This window comes from Ziziphus jujuba, chromosome 1, assembly GCF_031755915.1.
Source record: "Ziziphus jujuba cultivar Dongzao chromosome 1, ASM3175591v1".
Classification (NCBI taxonomy): Eukaryota; Viridiplantae; Streptophyta; class Magnoliopsida; order Rosales; family Rhamnaceae; genus Ziziphus; species Ziziphus jujuba.
This window is the reverse complement of record NC_083379.1, coordinates 38,925,599-38,945,884: the sequence shown is the minus strand read 5'-3', so window position 1 is coordinate 38,945,884 and position 20,286 is coordinate 38,925,599. Positions and strand designations below refer to the sequence as shown.

Below are 20,286 nucleotides of genomic sequence, written 5' to 3'. Positions count from 1 at the left end.
GATAGGGGGGGAAATTTTTTAAAGACGATTAATTCATGTAATTCATGTAGACGTTAACAAATGTTGTCACGTGACTTATACTCTTCTTATATACTTATTGCATGGCCGCATAAAATAACAAAAAATAATATAGTTAGAGAAATGGACATTTCAAAAATGATGTTTACTAGATTATACATCGTCTACCCCACTACTAATAACTAGAACCGTCATCTTATTGCATTTTTCTATTTTTTTGTTGTTTTGTTTTTTTTGTTTTTTTGTTTTCTTTTTGCCTAATATCAAAAAAGTTTACTATGAAAGCAAGACCAACCATTGAAAATTCTGTCACATATTTATACACTCAAATTAATACGAAATTGACATTTTAACAATTAATTTGGGCCCAAAGTTAACATCAATACAGCACACATATTTTTCCACATTTATATGCAACACATATTTTTACATTTATTTTGTTTCTTTTAATCATTTACTTAATTATTAAGTTTTTTAAGCATGAATTGGAAGAAAAGCAACCAAACAATGAGGAAACTTCGCTTTTCAGTCATTATTATATGGTAGATTCCAATACTACTCTATTAAACCGATTGAGATGCTATCCAATATTAGATGGTATTCCAGTACAGAATAATATGACCCTATATTAATTCATATTTAAATGTAACAACATGACCGTTACTGTTATGGTGTTTTTGATAGTTGCTGTAAATGGTAAACTAAAATTGGTATCTGTGATGAAATTGAAAGTTAATATTCAATATAATTAAGCCTAAGTTAATATTCAATATAATTAAGTCTGAGATTTTATAATATTATATTAAAAACTTACAAATTAAATTTTTTATATTTATTAATTAAAAAAATAGAACCAACCTAATTAAACAACTATAAGAAAATCCAACTATTGTGATAGGAGTTCTTGGTATATTTTATCAGTTGGACATGATTAAAACAAAAAAAAATGATGTATATATTCAATGCTTACATCCAAATATCTTATCAGATTTATCTTATAATAGTATGATAAAATTTTTAATCACAAGTTGAATTTGCTTGAATTTGTTTAATTAAGCTAAGTTCATTTTTAAAACAAAATTTAAAAATTGATTTCCAAAGTACTTAGTATAATACTACCGATACTTGCATATTTCTTTAAGTAATTTTAATATATATATACAATCAATTCTTACATATTAATCTAAGGCATTGGACTATCAATATAATAACAAATATAAATTATATCACCAAGTATTTTATAGTGTTAGATAATGTAAAAATGATTTTTTTTTTTTAAGATAATGTAAAAATGATTATTATTTTTATTTTTTATTTTTTGTTAAAGGAAGATTATGTAAAAATGATTGTGATTGAGGGTTGTGCGAACTTTTATTATCTAATGGGTAGAGAAGCTCTTTGCCTTTGGTTAATCTTTGCCAAACCTTATCCTAGAAATGTGATAATAAGGACAGTTTCCTTCTCTTTATCGCAGAGACTCACATGCATAATTGGCCTCTGCATGTGATGAGATGCCCTCATTTTATCTACCTACCCTTTTTTTTGTTGGGAAATATCTACCTACCTTATGTTTTAATTGGAATTCCAATATACTTTACCATAAATATTTATTTACCTCCTCTTCCTTTCTACTTTCTAGCATTTTTTTTAATAATTAATTATAAATCCTTTGTACTTTATGTTAAGGTTGAAAAATTGGGAGCCAAATAAAAAAATTATGGTAAATATGTGTTAAAATCTATTTTCTTTTTTCTTTTCACCATGCTCATATGGAATATGTATGGTGGTTTTTTAGTAAAGTAACATATATTTAAATTGTTCCCTGAATTATGTGTTAATTTATTATTGGTTGAAAAATAAATAAAACTTAAATATAGGACAAGAAACCCTATGGGTAAGTGAATTCCGCTTACTGATTTTAGCGTCTACAATTACTAAACTTAAATCTGTGAATATATTTTACCCCCCCAAAAAAAAAAAAAAAAAAAACTGTGAATATATAATTTTCTGTTGTGTATTTAGCACTAAACTGTATAACGGGGCGAGATGCATTTCATGTTGGGCACTATGATATTAAGGCTCAGCCCACACCATTAAGGTCTCCATTCTCTAATCATTTCATCAGTGGGTTGCACATACAGCACAGTCTCTGGCCCAATATAATAGAGAATAAAACACTTTTACTCAATTTGAAAAGGAAAGAAAAAAAAAAAAAAAAAAACCAATTTTCAAATGTAATTTCATATAACACGTCACTGAACAATTTTGAAATTTCTCAAAATAGTTGAATATATTAATAATCCTTATCTTGTCCATCTGTTTTTTTTTTTTTTTTTTTTTGATATATTCTTCTAAAAATGAAAGAAAAATATTAAGAACTTAAGAATGAAATTTTCCACAACATTAGACAATAAACTCAGTATCAAAATTTGAAAATTTTTGCCAATATACCATGGGAAAATTATAATATTTTATTAGAGAAACGTTTCGGAATGAGAATTTTCTTTTAGGGAAAAGGGCACTATTATCGGAATATTTCCTTGTAACAAATAACTTCTAGTTTTTTTTTTTTTTTTTTTCAATAATAATAATTTTGTTAGACAAAATTAAATATTGAAAATTTATTCATTTGGTTAAAACAACATTGAAAAAAAGAGAGTAGTAGCACAAAGGGGGATAATTACAAGTGATTAAGAATCCGAATCCGATTTACTATTTTTTCTAAATTTTTCAAAAAATAAAAAAATAAAAAAATTTCCCAATTGGCTACGCAACGACGCCATTGCAACAGCGGCGTCAGTTTTTGCATTTTCTTTTGCTTCGCCCAAAAAGATTCTGATCTCATCCAATCACAAATCCCATCTCTTTCTCTGCTCTTTTCTGTTTGTATTTTGTAGTTTTCAAATGGACGAGGTGATCACGGCCTCTGATGCCTCATCGAGCTTCGGATCGGCCAAATCTCAGTCGTCAATCATTCCCTCCAACCTCCCTTTGCTCTCTGCTTTCCTCTCCTTTGCTTTCGCTCAGTTTCTCAAGCTCTTCACCACCTGGTAATATGCTCTGTCCTAACTTGATATTCTTTTTTTTTTTTCTTTTTTTTTTTTTTTATAATTTTTGGGAAACTTGCGGAAATTTCTGATCTTTGGCATTGTTTGGTAGGTTTATTTGTTTTCCTGTGTTTTTTCATCTATATTTTACTTGATGGGTATTAATGGGTTACTTGGATTGTGTGAAATTGGTCAACGGCTTGTTGGGAAAATTTTTTTCCTCCCAATTGTTTAGAGTTGGCTCTCTTTCAGGTTCGCTTGCATGCATTGTTTTGCTGGGTAGAGATGTTTCATGCTTGCTACAAAAAGTTAACTTGCTAGAAAAAATGTTAGTTTTTCTTATTCCATTAGCTGTTATCAGGTTTTAAATGGCTGTTACTTTATGTGTTTTGGAAGGCTGTTATTTTTAAAAGTTTATATCCTTCCGGTTATGCTACTGATGTTTGTTGAAGCTGAAAAATAAAAATACCTGTAAGTTTCATATTTTCTTGGTTTATCTGCACTGCCATAAAAGTGGGTACTTCCTGATTTTTTTTATTCTTCAAAATTATATTTTCTAAGCGGCAACAATAGTCACTTTCGTTTAGGGGCGTATGCTTGATTATTTTCCTACTCATAGGGCTGATAATAACTTATATATCTATATTTATATATTTTTGACTGGCTTCTTGCAAGAACGGTCTTCATACTCTGTGTCAAGGCAAGCTATCTTTCAGATTCTCAAGATTGACATATCAGAAATATCAGAAAGGTTTTTGATGTGTACCTTTCAGCAATGTTGACTCTAGCATCATTCAGTTATATGTCACTATATATAACATGTTTGTGGTACTTTTCCATAAGATTATGGTTAAACAAGTCTGATAATAGTTTCAGAGTACTTGTTACATAATTTTGAATGATTAGAAAATTTGTTGGTTCCTTCCTTGTATCTCTCCTTTCCTTTTCGTAATTGATTTCTTTCTTAGTCTTTGAATATTTTCTCCTAGACTTGCAGGTTTAAGGAGAAGAGATGGGATTCCAGACGGATGCTTGGATCAGGAGGAATGCCCTCTTCACATTCAGCTACTGTAACAGCACTTGCAGTTGCTATTGGCTTACAGGAAGGAACTGGAGGACCGGCTTTTGCCCTTGCAGTGGTTTTGGCATGTGTTGTACGTAACTATTAACGAGGTCTTATTCATTCTTTTAGGGTTGGCGTGCTTGGTTATATTTATTTTAATTATTGTGCTTGGGTTCAAAATGCTTAAGTTGTGGTGTTGGAAATGTCTTCTGTTTCAAAATTTAGCTTGTAACTGAATGAGGCTTTCTTTTTTATCCATCGTGAGTTTTGTTTTTTTTTTTTTTTTTGGATAAAAGCCCTACCAATTTTCTGTTTTTAGGGAATCTGAGTTCTACTATTGATGTGGCATTATTTATCTACTAGGTTTGAGTCTATTCATTTTCTGCATGTATGAAATTCCTAATTGGTGATTTCATGGAAGGATTTTCTATGTGGACAGACAAGTTATCAGACTTATTTCCATATAAGAATGACATCCTTTTGGGTGCTACCAAAATCGCCACTTTGTGATTGTAGACGTCTAACACTGTTACTTGTACTTATAATTTTAAAAAACTTGAATCAATAACTAAAAGGGGAGCCTTTCATGTGATTTGGTCCAATGTATCTGTGAACCTCTGAGCTAAATTTAAAGTCATGTTGGTTGCATTAAATCTGTGATAAATCTAAGTGGAGTTTGCTTTCTAAATCTAATGAAGCCATGTTTTGGGATTAATTGCTCGGTTATAAGTTGACCATGTGTGTTATAGCATCTTCATGCCACTTTGACACTTTTGTTTCTTATATAGAGTGATGTTTTCGATTTCATTTGGTAATACTATAACATGAGCATTGTGTTTGTAATCTGAAAATCCTTGACATAAATATTACCCTTGAGGGGACAAGTAAAATGTAAGAGAAAAAATCTAGTCAACCAAGTTTAAGCAAAGGTAGCATGCTTATATAACTGATTTTTAGCTCATGGTATGCATTCTGTAATTTTTGTGACATATTTAATTATTGTAGTTTCTCATTCTATCATGTGATTGGTGGGTGTTGTGGAATAATTGGTTTACCTCCCATAGCCCCAGTGTTGTGTAAAAGAATGTGATTCATTTTTTAATGCAATGATGCTATTTTTATTACATAGTTTATTATTTTAGTTTCTATGCTCGTTTGACACCTTAAGTATGAACTTAAAGCAGTCAGGCTTTTTTTTTATTTTTTTTATTTTTTTTAATTGAATATCAACCTTGCTACTTGCAGGTAATGTATGATGCTTCTGGTGTGAGACTCCATGCTGGTCGACAAGCTGAAGTAAGTTTAAAATTTGTTGGTTTCCCCTGTCAATAGCATGTTAGTTGTTCTTTAAAAATTTTTAGGAGCTCAGTGAAGTTTGTTGAATGTGCCGCTCTGACTTGAGAATTATGACCCGCTTGTGCTCTTTGTTTCTATTGTTGCTTGTGTTGTATTATTGCTGTATACAATGGTTTCTATTTCAGAGCTAATGGCTACATTTTATGGTTTTTTTTTTTTTTTTTCATTATTTTTTTTTATGAATGCATTACCAAGGTAAAGGTAGGTTGTTGGTATGACCTTTCTGAGATTTCTAAGTCTATTGGAGGTGAAGATACAATTCCTGGCATAATAGTGATTGTATGTGGATGCGGCATTAGGACTGAAGTTTATGTAGAACTCAAGGTCCAAAAGCATTAATTATAAGTGAAATGAAAACATAAGGAAATTAATTATATCATAATGCATCCATGGTGTATTTGTCTGGTGTAGTTCATTTATGTCTAAAGTCTCCAGAGTTTAAACTTTATACTAACTTCTGGGTATGTTTCTGAAGCTTGTGTTCTCAATTTATCATATATGAGTACCTTTTTAGGGAGATTCAAAGACTATTGTGGCCTTCTTTTATATGAAAACACAAGCTTTATATATTAAGGTTTTGTCTAAGGTTGTAGCTTATATTACTGCCTACCACATTTGTTTGTCATGGTTTCTCTGTCAATCTAACATAATCTGTTGTTTATTGCAGTTACTAAATCAAATAGTGTGTGAGCTGCCTCCGGAACACCCTGTCTCTAGTGTCAGACCGCTACGAGATTCACTTGGTCATACCCCGCTGCAGGTTTGTAATAATTTAAAATTTGATATTCATGGACATGACCTCGCATATCTGGTGCTCTCCTATCTCATTAATGACTAGGTCAAAGACTCAAAAAGTTTATCTAGGAAGAAAAGGTGATCTTCATCTGTATGTTGGCTGATTTATTGTTCATAAAGGCTACTCCTTTAATGGTGCTAGGTTTCAAAAATCTGACACTTTGTAAACTAGCTGCAGGTGGAGTCTCTGTCCATTTGTAGAACTTTAAATTGTCCATAGTCTGGAATTTTTTAGAACATATCTAAATCTAAACAAGCATGGCCATATTTGTATTGAGTATGGAAATTTTTTGTTACCATATGCCATTTTTGTACTTTGGCTGGGCTTATATCTTTAGATGGGTTTATATCTTTAGAATCTGATAAATCTTTTACCATTTGTTGTTCGATTGTTGTGGAGTAACCTATAAATTATGATAAAAATTGGTTATGGAATTGAAAAACGATATCTATCTGGTCACTCTATTGGTATAGATGGCCCTCTTGATAAGTTTTCATCTTGATGCAAATTGAACCCTCATGGGCAGTTTATCTTCATTGCCTTTCTAATGAAATCAGTGGAATGTGGTAACAAGATGACTCATTTGCTGCAGGTGGTTGCTGGTGCTGTGTTGGGATGTTTAGTAGCAATCCTTATGAAGAATTCCAATTAGTGGATGCTAAAATGAATGACAGGTCACAGGCTCCAGATAGAGTGAAAGCATTTGTTCGAAGAACGCAATTGATAAGTGATACATAGTTCCTGTAGAATCGAATTGGAAAAAAAAGATACCGAAATTTGTTTTGTAATGTCTTAGATCCACTCGGCCAAAAAGTATGTATAAATTAGCTCATCCCAGCTGACCATTTGCTTTGCTTATTATATTTTAGGCTGACACTCAGAACTGCAAAGATGTAATTAGAAATGAGATCTGGGAGGCAACCATTGTTAAATTTGATGATTTGTTCTGTTTATTTGAAAGTGTCAATAGAACTGAACTTTGTTTGGAAAGAAAGAGAGATTGTATTTGCAACCTCGATATCTGAGATCTGTGAACTGTTATGCGTTCGTACCTCGCTCAGACTTCTTTGGCCATGCTGGCTTGTTCTTTTTGAAAAATAGATGTAGATTTTAATCTATTTGTCCAAATCTTTTTCACGTATGCCCATCATCTTGATCACGTATTTACCAATAGAGTCGAACATAAAAGTTAAAATAGAATAAAAGTGTTGAAGCAGGTTCAAAATTCATTGATAATCAACAAAATGATATCCAACACCCAGGAGGAAACCTGAATGTGATAACTTGCACGAGGGTTTCTAGGAAGATGTGGATCTTCATCCACAGTAACTCATAAGGCAATTCAACATTCGTATAACAATTCACATAATCCTTTAAAAAACAAACTATACCCAACAATTGAAAACTTGAAAAAATGAAACTAAATCATGGGAGAATATCATTCAACTTGAAACGCCTATTTTTTCCCACTTGGCTCCAAATCCATCCCCTGAAGGTTCAGCAACAGATCACCAGAATTCAAGAAAGCCTTGTTGGCTGAATTGGCGATGGTATGTGCAATTTCTCTTGCAGCTTCAATCTTCCTTAGAGCAATAAATGCAGGATTGTTGGCGATGGCCTGACCGATGAGCTGGGCACTTGTGGCCTCACCCTGTAAGCAGAGGAAAATGTGGCGAGACGGTTAGTTCAATTAATTAAAAAAAAAAAAAAATCTCAAAATTAATGTTACATCAAGGGAAGAAAAGGAAAAAAGGCCTAGATACACATATGTGACCAGCACCAACTAAAAAATGTACATGACAGATTCAATTACTTCCAATAAATGGCGACTGTGAGGGGACATTAAGATTCAGTTCTAAAATTCAGCATAGGGCAACCACTATCAAGAATTTAACTCGTGCAGTTGCAGTTGCAAGCCAAGATATTTACAATCATAGCATAAACTTGAAAAAGAACAAAACAGCAGAGGTATACTGTTAAAAGTACACTAAGATACAAGGGGGGCTATGATTTGACCAACTTCATAACTGAAAAAAGCCAATTCATTAGGGAAATGAAGCAAGGAGGCAGCATAATTCCCAGTTTTCCCTTCATTATAGAGTTAAAGTATCTACACTTCCTCATCTATTCTAGTCCTCTTTACATTACTACTGATACCATGAGGCAAACCAACAAAGCATCTTAAGTCACCATTTTTTTTTTTTCTCTCTCTCTAAGAGCTATAAGCAGTTAATAGAAATAAAAAAACAAACAATACATGCAGAAACAAGGTTAAACGTATTTTTTTCCCCTTTATCCTACCTGTGCTCTGATGATGGCACTTTTCTTGTCTTGTTCAGCTTTTTCCACAACGAATTTAGCCCTCTCAGCTTCTTGTGCAGCCACTTGTTTGGCTTCAATGGCAGCAGTAAACTCCCTTCCAAAGGTTAGGCTAGTAATCGAGACATCATCCAGTGCAATATTGAAATTGGCTGCCCTCTCAGTCAAAATCTTCCGAATTTCTCTACTAACATTCTTCAGGGCATAAAGAATAAGCTCAATCAATGCTTAGGGACATATAAAAGCATCACCTTCCTGAGATGGTCAATGCTGTAATGCAAAGCCATGAAGATAAAAATGAAAGAAACAATCTTATTTTATTTACTTGACATCTAAAAGGAAAAAGTACAGATCCTTCTCGTAATGGATATTGTTTCATTCCAATCATGAGATATCTGCAAACCCGATAACTCAATAAAACATTTACCAAAGGGTGTACATATCCAAGGGTTTAATTCTAACAAACAAGAAAACCGCTTGAATAAGCTCCACCTGAGAAGGATGTGAGATACAGGGCTTAATTTTGCATTCTAACCCCATATATTAGTTTGTCAGTATCCTCTGCAATAAGTGATAGATTTTGCTGCTTACCTCTCTCTGAGTAATAAGCTGGCTAGCATTATACTGCGCAACCACAGCTTTCAAAGTTTCATGAATAATTGAAGGCAGGAGCCGATCACTATAATCCACACCAAGGGTTCTATAAATAGTAGGTAGCTGGTTTGGCACAGGTCGTATCAGAACTCGAAGGCCTATTTTCACCTGTAAAGGAAAATCAAGATCCATTTGACAGAGAAATAACAATTAGATGGATTAAAGCTACACTAATCATCTACTGCAAGATAATTATAAATGCCACCAAATTTACCCATATATGGCTCTTAGTCAGCCATTCTCAGCTGCTGACTAAGATTCTATGTATAAGCAGAAGTGTTTCAGCTGTATCCAAAAGTATAGCAAAGAACAATAACCTAAGGGAAAGATAAATAGTCACAACAGAAGACAGGGAATGATTAATAACACCAGGATATTTAAAAAGCAATGAACTTCTGACATTACAAAGAGGGTGCAATGTCAAAACCTAACAATACGATAGGAAACACATGAGGATTTGATGCCGAGAGTCCACTTGTGCGACGAAATGTGTTTTATACCCATGGGGTGCAAGAAACAATACTCTTGGGGTTTAAGAAGTGTAGTACAGGTTAACAGGAGGTAAATTGAGAAATAGACCTTCAAGGAATACCTAACTGAAGCTATCAGTTCAAAATCTTCAGCTACATTATAGCTGACATATCAAAGTACAGTATGTGGTACTATACATAACATTTCCTCAAGTCATTTTAAAGAAATAAAAAAAGATGATGGGTAAAATGGTTTGCAAAAGAGCTCATATACTTGCAATTACAGCATAGTGATTGCACAAACAATTCTCATAAAAGATAAAGTAGCAGCAATATTTTAGACAGAAACAAGAAAGACATATACCATTTGAAGATCACGGCTTCCAGAAGTACTCTCCACTGGATAGGGTCGTGCACGGACATCATAGATGATTGGTCTTTCAAACCACGGAATTATAAGGTGAGTCCCTTCAGGATATACCTGCATATTCAACATGTAAGTACACTACTAATATAGTACAGAACCTAAATTTGAAAAAAGGGAAAATATATAATAGTATGATACAAATCCAAAATTTAGAGGAAAACAAATTTGGCAACAGAAGGAAAACAAATTAAACTAGATATGATGAAAAGCCATGTCAGACCTACATGTTACCCATGTCACAGGCATGTATATTTTCTAGGAAAAATAAAATTATTCAATTGACCAGAAATAAGATAACTGAGGAAAAACTATCTTGATGCTGCCATAAAAAAAGTCTCTTGATCATTTATTTTAGCTGCTTTTATCAGTTTCGGAAAGCATATTCTAATACGTATTTTGGAAAAGAACAACTAGTAACCTTTCTACAAGTTTTACATGTTCAAGAATTTAGGGCCAATTAATAACCTTGTCCTTTATACCGGTGATGCGGTTAAAGACTATGGCTCGATGACCTCCCTCTACATTGTAAAGACTGTTGGCTGCTCCATACAAACCGAGCCCACCAATAATTCCCACCTTAAGCAAAGTAGAAAATGCACCACCACCTGGAACTTTGGGAACCTTAACGTTGTTGAAATTCATGTTTCTAAATGCAAACTAAAATCAGTAAACAATGGAAGTATTTCAATTCATTTCCTGTTAAAATCATTAGAATAAGTTGCAGTTGCAAAGGAGGCAGGGAAAAAGGAAATGTGAAAATCAACTGCCAGAAAGTGCAAGCTCTAAAATAAGAAATTCCAAGGAAGAAGTAAATGAACATTGGGAAAAAGGGAAAAAAAACAGATTTATTTATTCTGAATTCTTCTCCAATATACAACAATACTAACCAAAATAAATTCTAAACTTGAAGACTTGCTCAATGATCAATACTCTCATGCTATTTACAAATATATGATAATCAACCACAAAGTCAGAGTGGAGGGACAATGTCAAATGATATTAAATAACTAGCAATGAATACAAAGCTAAATCAACATGATATAAGAAATAAAATAACCAATGACCGTGAGCAAATTCATGAATTACAGATGCCAATATCTCCAACAAATTAAGAGCAGCATACATTCAGCACAAATGTCACTTGTTACTGAACACAATAAAAAGAGATATCTACACTTTCAATGAGAGCAAAATAATTAACAAAATCAAGTTTGGTGCCTTCACACGACTTTTTAAAAAAAACCTATGTTTATCATTCTGCCTCTAATCTAATAGCATCCACAGTTTCCTAGACATTTTCCTCCAACATAAGTGCGAGGATACCTGCCCAAAGTAAAGGGTTAAAAACTCGCAGTTCTTTTAGGTTATAGAAAAATGGAAATTTAGAGGCAATGGTCGTTTCACTTTCCCTAAAATGAAAAGCCCATAATTATTTACTGCAAAACACACTTGGCCGACTTCTTTTAAGTCCTGAATTTTACAAGCAACTAGACAGATCATGGGAAACGAACAAATAGAGAAGTCTGACAGACCGGAATGAAAATTAAGCCAAGTAGTTCATCTCGTTGTAAGTTTTCGACTTATTAACCGAAGACCCAGTATTTTAAAAAAAAAAAAGTAAAAAAAAAAAAAAATGGTTCAGAGTCCTCTCCGAAGTTTCTTAACCACCAAACACGTCCTTACATAAATATATAACACACACACACACACACACACAAAGGAGAGAGAGAGAGAGAGAGAGAGAGAAAGAGAAATATAATTCAGAGAAATAAACCTAGAATCTCATTGTTCTACATGATAATAAAATCAGCAATAATGATACCCAAAAGGAATCACCCATATTCATTTTCATCCTTTTTCGTACAAACCAAACAACAAAATAACATAAAAAATGAATGGAAAAATAAAAAAAAATCCAAAACAAGATTTTAAACCCAAAGATACGATAGAAAATATAAAGAAGAAAACAGAGATATGAATGAAAATGTAACGAAGAAAAACAGATTTATGCACCTTGTGGCGTTGAGGACTCAGATGTACGGAGAAGAAGGGTTTAGGAGGGTTTATAAGCTTTCTTTTTCGGACGTTTTTGACAATAAAAGGGTTTGTAAGAATGCGTGGGGAAGGGGTTTTTTATTTTATTTTTTATTTTTATTTTTTGGGTCCAGCATGGGGAAGGGATTATAAGCAAAGAATCTGCTTACTTGGACTATTGGGTTCATGGGTATCAACTAGTAATTTGGGCCAAACCTAAGCCCACATTTTTGCCCTCTTTGTTGTGATTATTAATTGGGTTTTTGTCAAAAATAACCACTGTATAAAAGCACACTTGAAAAATAGCAAAAAAATGTTTTTTTTTTTTTAAATATAGCTAACTTTTTATTTATTTGGACGAAGATGCCTTAATGAAGATTTTGTTTATTTTTTTTCTCTCTATCAAAAAGCATGTTTTTTTTTTTTTTGTGGTTTTTGGTTGTTTCTTACTTTCCCTTTCGAAGTTTTCCCTTTCAACAGCTAGGGTTTCTTTCCCTTTGCCCTTTCAAAAAGCTCGATCAGATCACTGTAACATGAATCGTGACTTGCGTGTACAACTGGCACATCAACAACAGAAGCTATTGACTCTTCAAGCACAGTCCTTTGCAGTACATGCCTCCCCAACCCTTTCTTCAGTTACCTCTCCATTGACTCCTCCATCTTCTGCCCAACCAAATGAGAAACACAAATCCAGATCCTCTTTCTTAGATGGAAATTGTTTCACTCCAGAGTCTAAGAAAAAAGGGGCTGATGAAGCAGTTAAAGAGCTTTGCCGGACAATGAAGGCATTAGAAACAGAAATTGAGAAAATGCAAAAAGATCACACTTCACAATTAAAGAAAAGGGATGACCTCATTCGCAAGCTTTCGAGGAAGAGTGAAAAACCAGTGGAAGGACTACAAGGGGAGGGGGCAAAGCGGATAGTCACAAGGGCCAGTTTGAGGTCAAAAGAGTCAAGCACAGGGGAGTTGAAGAGCCCAAGTCACTGTTTTCGGTCACTAGTCCCAACAGCTAAGAAATGAAGCTTTTGGGACATAACAGCGGCTAACAGTCCTTCAATTGCTTCATTAAATGGAAGGAAAACTAGAAGCCATGTCATTTCTGGACCCTTTGCTGTTCCATCCATGCTTCTTCAGGTACTCTAAATCTTTCCCTTCTTGAATTTTCTTTTTTAAAAATACATGTTCTGATTGAATTCTAATTGGAAATGACTAAAAAGCTTCTGGTTAAAAATGTCTTTTCAGTCTAGAAAGCTCATGGCTCTCATTATCATATATACTTATGCATATGAGTTTCTTTGTTCTATAACTAATGTAACTTCCATTCCCATGTTTCTGGTTTCTGTTTTTGTCTGGACCTCACATTCAATTACACGAAACAACCAAGTTTTGTTCGACAGAAGACAGATTGTTTGAGGTGACAGAGAATATGAAAAGAGGAAAGAAATGAATGACCAAGGTAAGCCTTGCTATATTATCCTGCTTAAGCCTGGTCAGTTCAACAGAGAAGGAGGACAATTGTATGATTGTAGATACTTGCTGTCCTTCCGTTCTTGTATGTGGTCAACACAAAAGGAAATCATTATTATGTTACTTTTCTTATAAGCAGCAAGATTCATTCTTTCCTTTCGTTTTCATTTTTACCTTTCAATGTTATTTTGTTCCAATCTCTTATTGATTAAAATGTATTTAGAGAGCAAGTCCTATTATTTCTTCTCTCCTTGTAACCTAGGCTTGTTAATCACTAAGATACCCTTTAAATGATTGATTTGGTAAACAAAAAGAACTTTTTTATGGAAGCCCATGTTTATATAAGGAATTTGTTAATAAGATGCTTGGAGTTAAATTGGTACATATTTCTTTATGCTCGTAGACTTTTTTGATATTGGACCTTCAAGAAGAGTGTAGCATTTTTCATTTGTTGATTTTTGAGATTCTTTCGAAAATATTAAATGGGGGCCATTAGCATTCTAAAGAAAATGACAGGGCAAAATTTAATCCAAATAAAAGCACTAATTACATTTTCTGCAATTCTGACTTGTGTTTATTTTCTTCAACCTTGATTTTAGGGCATTTGATTGGTGCATTTTAAAGGTTTTTATGAATGCTAATTGCCAAGATTTGAGCAAACATAAAAAGGTATCATTCTTACTGTTATATAAAATAAAACAGTGTGTCAGAATTTAGAGATGAATTTAAAGTTAGTCTGAATATCTTTCTATCAAGAAGGTATTGGGGAGTTGATAACTTATTAGGTTGTATGTGAATCTCTCTATTTAACCATAAATTTCAAACTTTAGGCTGAAATTTTACATAGGTACTCATCAAATCAAGTTCAGTTAATCTAATAATGAAATACTAGTTCATTTCCAAGAACTCCAAAGAGATGCCAACTTCTAATTCGATTTATTATTATTACAAATATTGTTTGGAGGTTAAGTTTTGAAAAATTTAGACTTGCCCATTCTCCTTAGCACTTCTGATTAAGAATCCATAAGTTCTATTTTATTTTACGTTCAATATGAATGGCCAGGTTTCTACTAAGACATAATGATAACCATCAATGACATTTTTTTCATTCAAAAGAAAACAGAGAACAAAATTCCAACAGCCATTGCTCACAAAGTGCAGATTACCAGTGACATTCACACAAGATGATATAGAGTTTTTCAGGAGGAAATATGCATATGAGGCGTACAACAAAGAACTAAGCATATGAGTTAGGTGGTGATGCATTTTTCTTTCGTTTTATCATATTTATAGATGCATATTCTTTATTATGTTACACTTTTAATTGTAAAGATAATGGTGGCTTATAATTCTCATTTAACGAAGATAATGATGTGTTATTGATGTAAGGATAACTGATTGACCTTATAGAAAATATGCCATATTTATTTATTAGAATTTCATTATGCACAAGCATCTTACGAGCTCAATTGCAGATTCTGAAAAATTTTCCTCCAGTCGGAAATCCCATATGGAGACTAATTGAAGTTTCTGGATAATTTTCCGCCAGGCGAAAATTGTTTCCTCTAAGCGGAAATTGTTTTCCTCCGGTTGAAAAAAATTTCCTCCAAGTGAAAATTGTTGAATAATATTTACTCCTATCGGAAACTAATTTTCTCCACTTAGAAAATCAATTTCTAATAGATTATTTAAGTTAATAGTGGGGTAAAAAAATTGAGAGTGAAGAAAAATATTATATAAGATGAAGATGGATTTAACAAAAAATGTATTAACATTTAAAATCAATAACCATTTTAAAGAAAAGAAAAAATGATATAGATTTGTTTTTCTTTTCAAAATCATTTGGACATTTCATAAAATGAGATGTAAACTAAAGATTTAGAATCAACTCCAAAAAGCCTCTTTTCATTTGGGATTAAATTCTAAAAAAAAAAAAATTGCTAATAAATTTTCCACCGTCGAGTAGAAAATATAATATCTAAGATATGAAATAATTATCAAAACATATTAAACCATAACAATAAATTAAAACTTCATAATTTGAAGCATAAGACAATGGATTCGTACACCTTTGCCTATAATATCCAACACTACCGCATCGGCTACATCTACGTCCAATAAAATCTTTACCTTCGGATGGTATGCGTTGCATCCTCGACCTACCGACTCGCCTACGTGTCCATCTTGGTGGAAGAACAATACGACTTGCCATGTCATCTGGAGCATGCCACTGTTTTTCATCTAACATAGGGTAAATAGACTTAGCATAAGCTGCACGATATGCATCCGCGGTGTAGTAATAAGAACACATGCCATAAGGAGCAATTTTGTGTTCTCTGCAAGTGGTACTACAATGATCACAAGGATATTGATCAAGATCGACGACTTTACATGGGCATATTTTTTATTGGAGATTAACTATACCCCTCAAACTCCCACCTTCCATAAGAAATTCATGCATATTAACGGCCTTCACACGTAGTCTGATAGACTCCAAATTTCGTAATTTGAGTTGCTCTTCCATATGATCAGTCACAGGCTTCGTCAATTTTGCACCTGCAGTACGTCGCTCATAAAACCATTTTTGCAGTAAATCCCGTATGTGCTCAATTAATGCTACTATTGGCATCTCTCTAGCATCTAGCAAAATACCATTCAAGCTTTCTGCAATATTGGTGGTCATGATAATGTACCTTCTACATGGAGAAAGAGAATGTGCCCACCTTGTGGGGTCACATGATTGAATATACTGGACAATTCTATCGTTTTTTTACCTCAATTTGCCCCATATAAAACTCAAAATCTTCAACCAAATATGCACTAGCTGCGAGCATGAAACATTGTATTATTATTTCATCTTTCGCATGTCCATTTACTTTAATATTTCTGCTTATATGGTACGTGCACAGCGCATGATATGCATTGGGAAAAACTTTGCGTAATACCTTTTCAATAGCGGGATGTCTATCACTCACAAACACCAAATCCGAGAAATCTCTAATGGCATCCTTAAGGTTTTGGAAAAACCATGTATATGCTTGCTCGTTCTCTCCATCTCCAATGCCAAAAGCCAAAGGATATATTTGCTTATTGCCATCCATGCCCGATGTAATATATATGTACACTTTGTATTTCCCTTTCAATATAGTCATATCAACAGCCAACACGGGTCTTATGTGGGATATAAATCCCCTAATGCTTGCTCCAATCGCCATAAAAAAGTATACAAAATTGTTATTATCGTTTGTTTTGATACGTATAAGAGTCCTAGGGTTCTTCGACACTAACTTATAACAACAGGCAGACAACTTAGCAAAATTCTCCTCTGAAGATACCTTAATACTGTTAAGTGCATACTCTTTACCTTTCCATGCTTTGTTGTAGCTTATATTCACCCCATGTTTCTGTAAAAAACCATGTTGAATTTCTTTGGGTTTGTAAACATGTGCAATCCCTTTATATTTAGATTTGATACATTGCCCGATTATTCGGCTACTGGTCTGCTTATGTTCTCAATACACGGTATCTAACGAGCAACTGTGTTTATTATTAAAAATTCTGACAACAAATATTTCTGCATTTTCAAATGTGGTTGCACGTATTGCCATTTACAAGTATTTTTCAAGCATGCAACCTCATACCGTCATGTAGTCGATCGTGTCACCTTGAACTCTTTATTTTCACGCATGCAATAGATATTCAGTTTATTTTGTAAGTCACGTTTGTTGCGAAATTATTGTCCAACTATAATGCTCTCACAGCCAGTGAACTTTGATAAAAGTATGGTCATAGAACCACTTCTGTTGCTTGATGATATGTGGTCACTTGTAGCACGATGAACCCTAACATCATCAACTCCTTCATTGTTCATTTCAAGATGCATATCATTATTATTGTCCGACAACTCATGATCAAAATCTACATCATCCCCTGCTGCATTGTAATTCTCATCATGATCAATATTATGCAACTACTCATACTCCTCTAACTCTGATTTTGTACATTTCTTGCTGACGGAAACCATTATATTTTTACCATTTCGATATTCCCAATTACCATTATCATTTTGTACCAATGTTCCATTGTATAAAACTGCAATTACAATATCATCATCTTCCATTTTACTACAAAATTAAATGAATAACGTTAAACTAAATTAATAAATATATAAAAATTTGAATAATACTAAACAAACATATTAACTATATTAAAAAAGTTGATTCTGTTTTTTTTTTTTTTGCTAGTTTTCCTACTGGCGGAAAATTAGCAGAAAACTGGCGGAAAACTTGCGAAAAATGACAAATTGGAGGAAAATGGCGGAAGTTCATCTTTTTCACCAAATTTCCTCCATTTCTACTGTTTTTGCGATTTTTCAGTTTTACACAAAATTTTCTCTATTTTCAAACCATATATCACCTATATATTTTTAAACTCACATATAACAGCTCATAAATTAATTTCTTACCTACCCATATTAAACAAAAATCTTAAAAATTCCAAAACTAATAAAAAATACAAGAAAAAAGAGAAAAAAAAAAGAAAAAAAATACATACCCATATTTCCTCAGTTTTATCTAATAAGAAAAAAGATAAAATTTTTACCTGAGCTTAGTTTTAGAAATGAGAAAATACAAAAAAATGAGAGTGAGAGTAGATGAAATGCAAAGAGTGTTTGTGGCTTGTTAGAGAAACCCTTGTACTTGCACAAAAAATGAACGGGTGTATAGAAGAAGAAGGAAAAGGTAAAATAAAACATATTGCGTAATTTTTAATTTGGTCAAGGGTATTTTTGTCCCAAGATGGCTAGTTTTTTTTTTTTTTTAAAATTTTTTTGTTATTCTTCCAAAAACGTATTACGAGGTGGCTATTTTTGACAAAAACCTCTCAGAAATTTTTTTTATTATTATTTAAAGGTTTTTTTTTTTTTTTTTTTTTTGGGTTTAGCGAGGGGAGGGTTTATAAGAAAGAATATGGCTACTTGGGCCATTGGGCTCAAGGGTATTATCTAAAGGCTTGGGCTAACTCTAAGCCCATATTTTCCCCCCTTAGTTCGATTTATTAATTTATTTTTTTCAATTTTTTATTATCTATGCACAATAAAAAATTCTTTTTTATTTTTTTGGGAAAAAAATAATTTTTATAAGTTTAGGCTTTCTAGGAATAGGTAATAGCTCGGAAAGTTGCAACTTCCATGGTTAAAATTATTTATGTTGAAGGTGGGCGACAACAAACAACAAAAAAATATATATGTTGAGACCAATTCATATAAAACTCTAGTAATTATTATTTCTTTTGCTGGACCAATTGTAGGTTTTAACATTCAAGCCTTCAAGGAGAATAGAATTACTTTTATTAAGCAAAAAAGTAAATAATTATACAAAACAATTTAATGCAAGAACTTGTACTATGTATATATAGTAAAAAAATCCGCAAGTTTATTGAAGGAGACTCTTTGGACGACTCACATAAAAGAACTTGTCCAAGTTTCTAAAATTATGAGACTAATTATTTTTTATTTTTTATTTTTGTTCCCCCTCAACAGCTCATTAATTTCTTGTACTTTTCGACAATTGGACTTGCATTTTTCATTTGTTAGAACTGATTTGTTCAAGAATTCATGATTTCAATCTGATGGGTGTCATAGTTTGTGCTATAGGAAAACCCTTAATGCCCATTTTGGAGGTAAAGAGTTGTTGCTTTTTCTATAAAGGCTCATCGTAAAAACCAATGGTTAAATCATAATGGCCTTAGTTACCTAACAACTTCAACTTTTTGGTTGAATTCCAAATATCTATCATGTGATATTTTTTTTGGTAAATACTGATATTCATTGCGAAAACCGCACAAAAAGCCTCCAACAAGGGGAGGAATTACAAAACAGCACCACATCCAAGCATATTAGAGGCTTGGATGTTCAAAAGATCATCTGGGAGAAAGTCCAGGTTACAATCAATGTTAAGGACATAATTATCATGCAAAGCTTTTTTGGCCAGCAAATCAACCAATCTATTGGTGTCTCTCGAGTTCTAGGAAATAGTCCAATTAAACTTAGCAAAGCAGCTTCTAAGAAAAAGGAGATCATATCTTGTTGTCCACGCTGAAGGGTCTTCCTGATTGATTATACCATTCACAGCCAAAGAAGAGTCTGAGGACCAGATGATATTGTCACATTGCAAATCTGCAAAGTATCTTGCTGTCCAAGCAAGAGCATTAATTTTAGCTTCCTGGGAAGATTCATAATTAACGAGCTTCGAGGCTAGGTGGAGAATAGCCCCTTTGCTATCTCTGACAACGAAAGCCAAGCCTGCCTTCCTGTTAACAAAAGCTGCATCTGTATTAATTTTCTTCTAACCCTCCGGATGGGCTTTCCAACAATCCTTGAACATATGGGAATGGTTCTTATCAGCTTCCTTAACAGCATCAAATTCTTCTACGAGGTGATTGAAATGCAAGACCACATATGATATGGGAGAGATGTTGGAGAAACGTTTCCCATTTCTACAATTCCAAACAACATACATAAGAGTGGACAAAAAAATCGGAAAGATTCCTTCCTCCAATCTGTGAACACAATCTTCTAATCTTGGATTGATGCAAAAATCCACCAACTCCTTAATATTCGAAACTTTCCAT

The 20,286-nt window shown here is 33.1% G+C and overlaps 2 protein-coding genes across 5 annotated transcripts; one reads left to right on the top strand and one right to left on the bottom strand.

Annotated features, from left to right (window-relative positions):
- The first annotated feature begins 2,635 nt into the window (after positions 1-2,635).
- Positions 2,636-7,274, top strand: LOC107432790 (uncharacterized). Of its 2 annotated transcripts, XM_048479365.2 has the most exons (6): positions 2,636-3,068; positions 3,741-3,816; positions 4,063-4,219; positions 5,374-5,424; positions 6,152-6,244; positions 6,873-7,274. In XM_048479365.2, exons 1-6 carry the CDS (start codon positions 2,948-2,950, stop codon positions 6,930-6,932), a joined length of 558 nt encoding a protein of 185 aa, XP_048335322.2. In that variant the 5' UTR covers positions 2,636-2,947; the 3' UTR covers positions 6,933-7,274. The 2 variants fall into 2 exon arrangements, with proteins under 2 accessions (XP_048335322.2, XP_015899469.1); XM_016043983.4 differs by lacking the exon at positions 3,741-3,816 and having other exon boundaries at positions 2,671-3,068.
- A 201-nt stretch (positions 7,275-7,475) lies between these two features.
- Positions 7,476-12,315, bottom strand: LOC107432769 (prohibitin-1, mitochondrial). Of its 3 annotated transcripts, none has more exons than XM_016043958.4 (6): positions 12,164-12,315; positions 10,616-10,796; positions 10,088-10,204; positions 9,191-9,361; positions 8,582-8,794; positions 7,476-7,931 (listed from the first exon to the last, which is right to left on the bottom strand). In XM_016043958.4, exons 2-6 carry the CDS (start codon positions 10,790-10,792, stop codon positions 7,737-7,739), a joined length of 873 nt encoding a protein of 290 aa, XP_015899444.1. In that variant the 5' UTR covers positions 10,793-10,796; positions 12,164-12,315; the 3' UTR covers positions 7,476-7,736. The 3 variants fall into 3 exon arrangements, with proteins under 3 accessions (XP_015899444.1, XP_015899448.1, XP_048335313.1); XM_016043962.4 differs by having other exon boundaries at positions 10,616-10,807; positions 12,164-12,312; XM_048479356.2 differs by having other exon boundaries at positions 10,616-10,846; positions 12,164-12,278.
- Between the last annotated feature and the right edge of the window lie 7,971 nt (positions 12,316-20,286).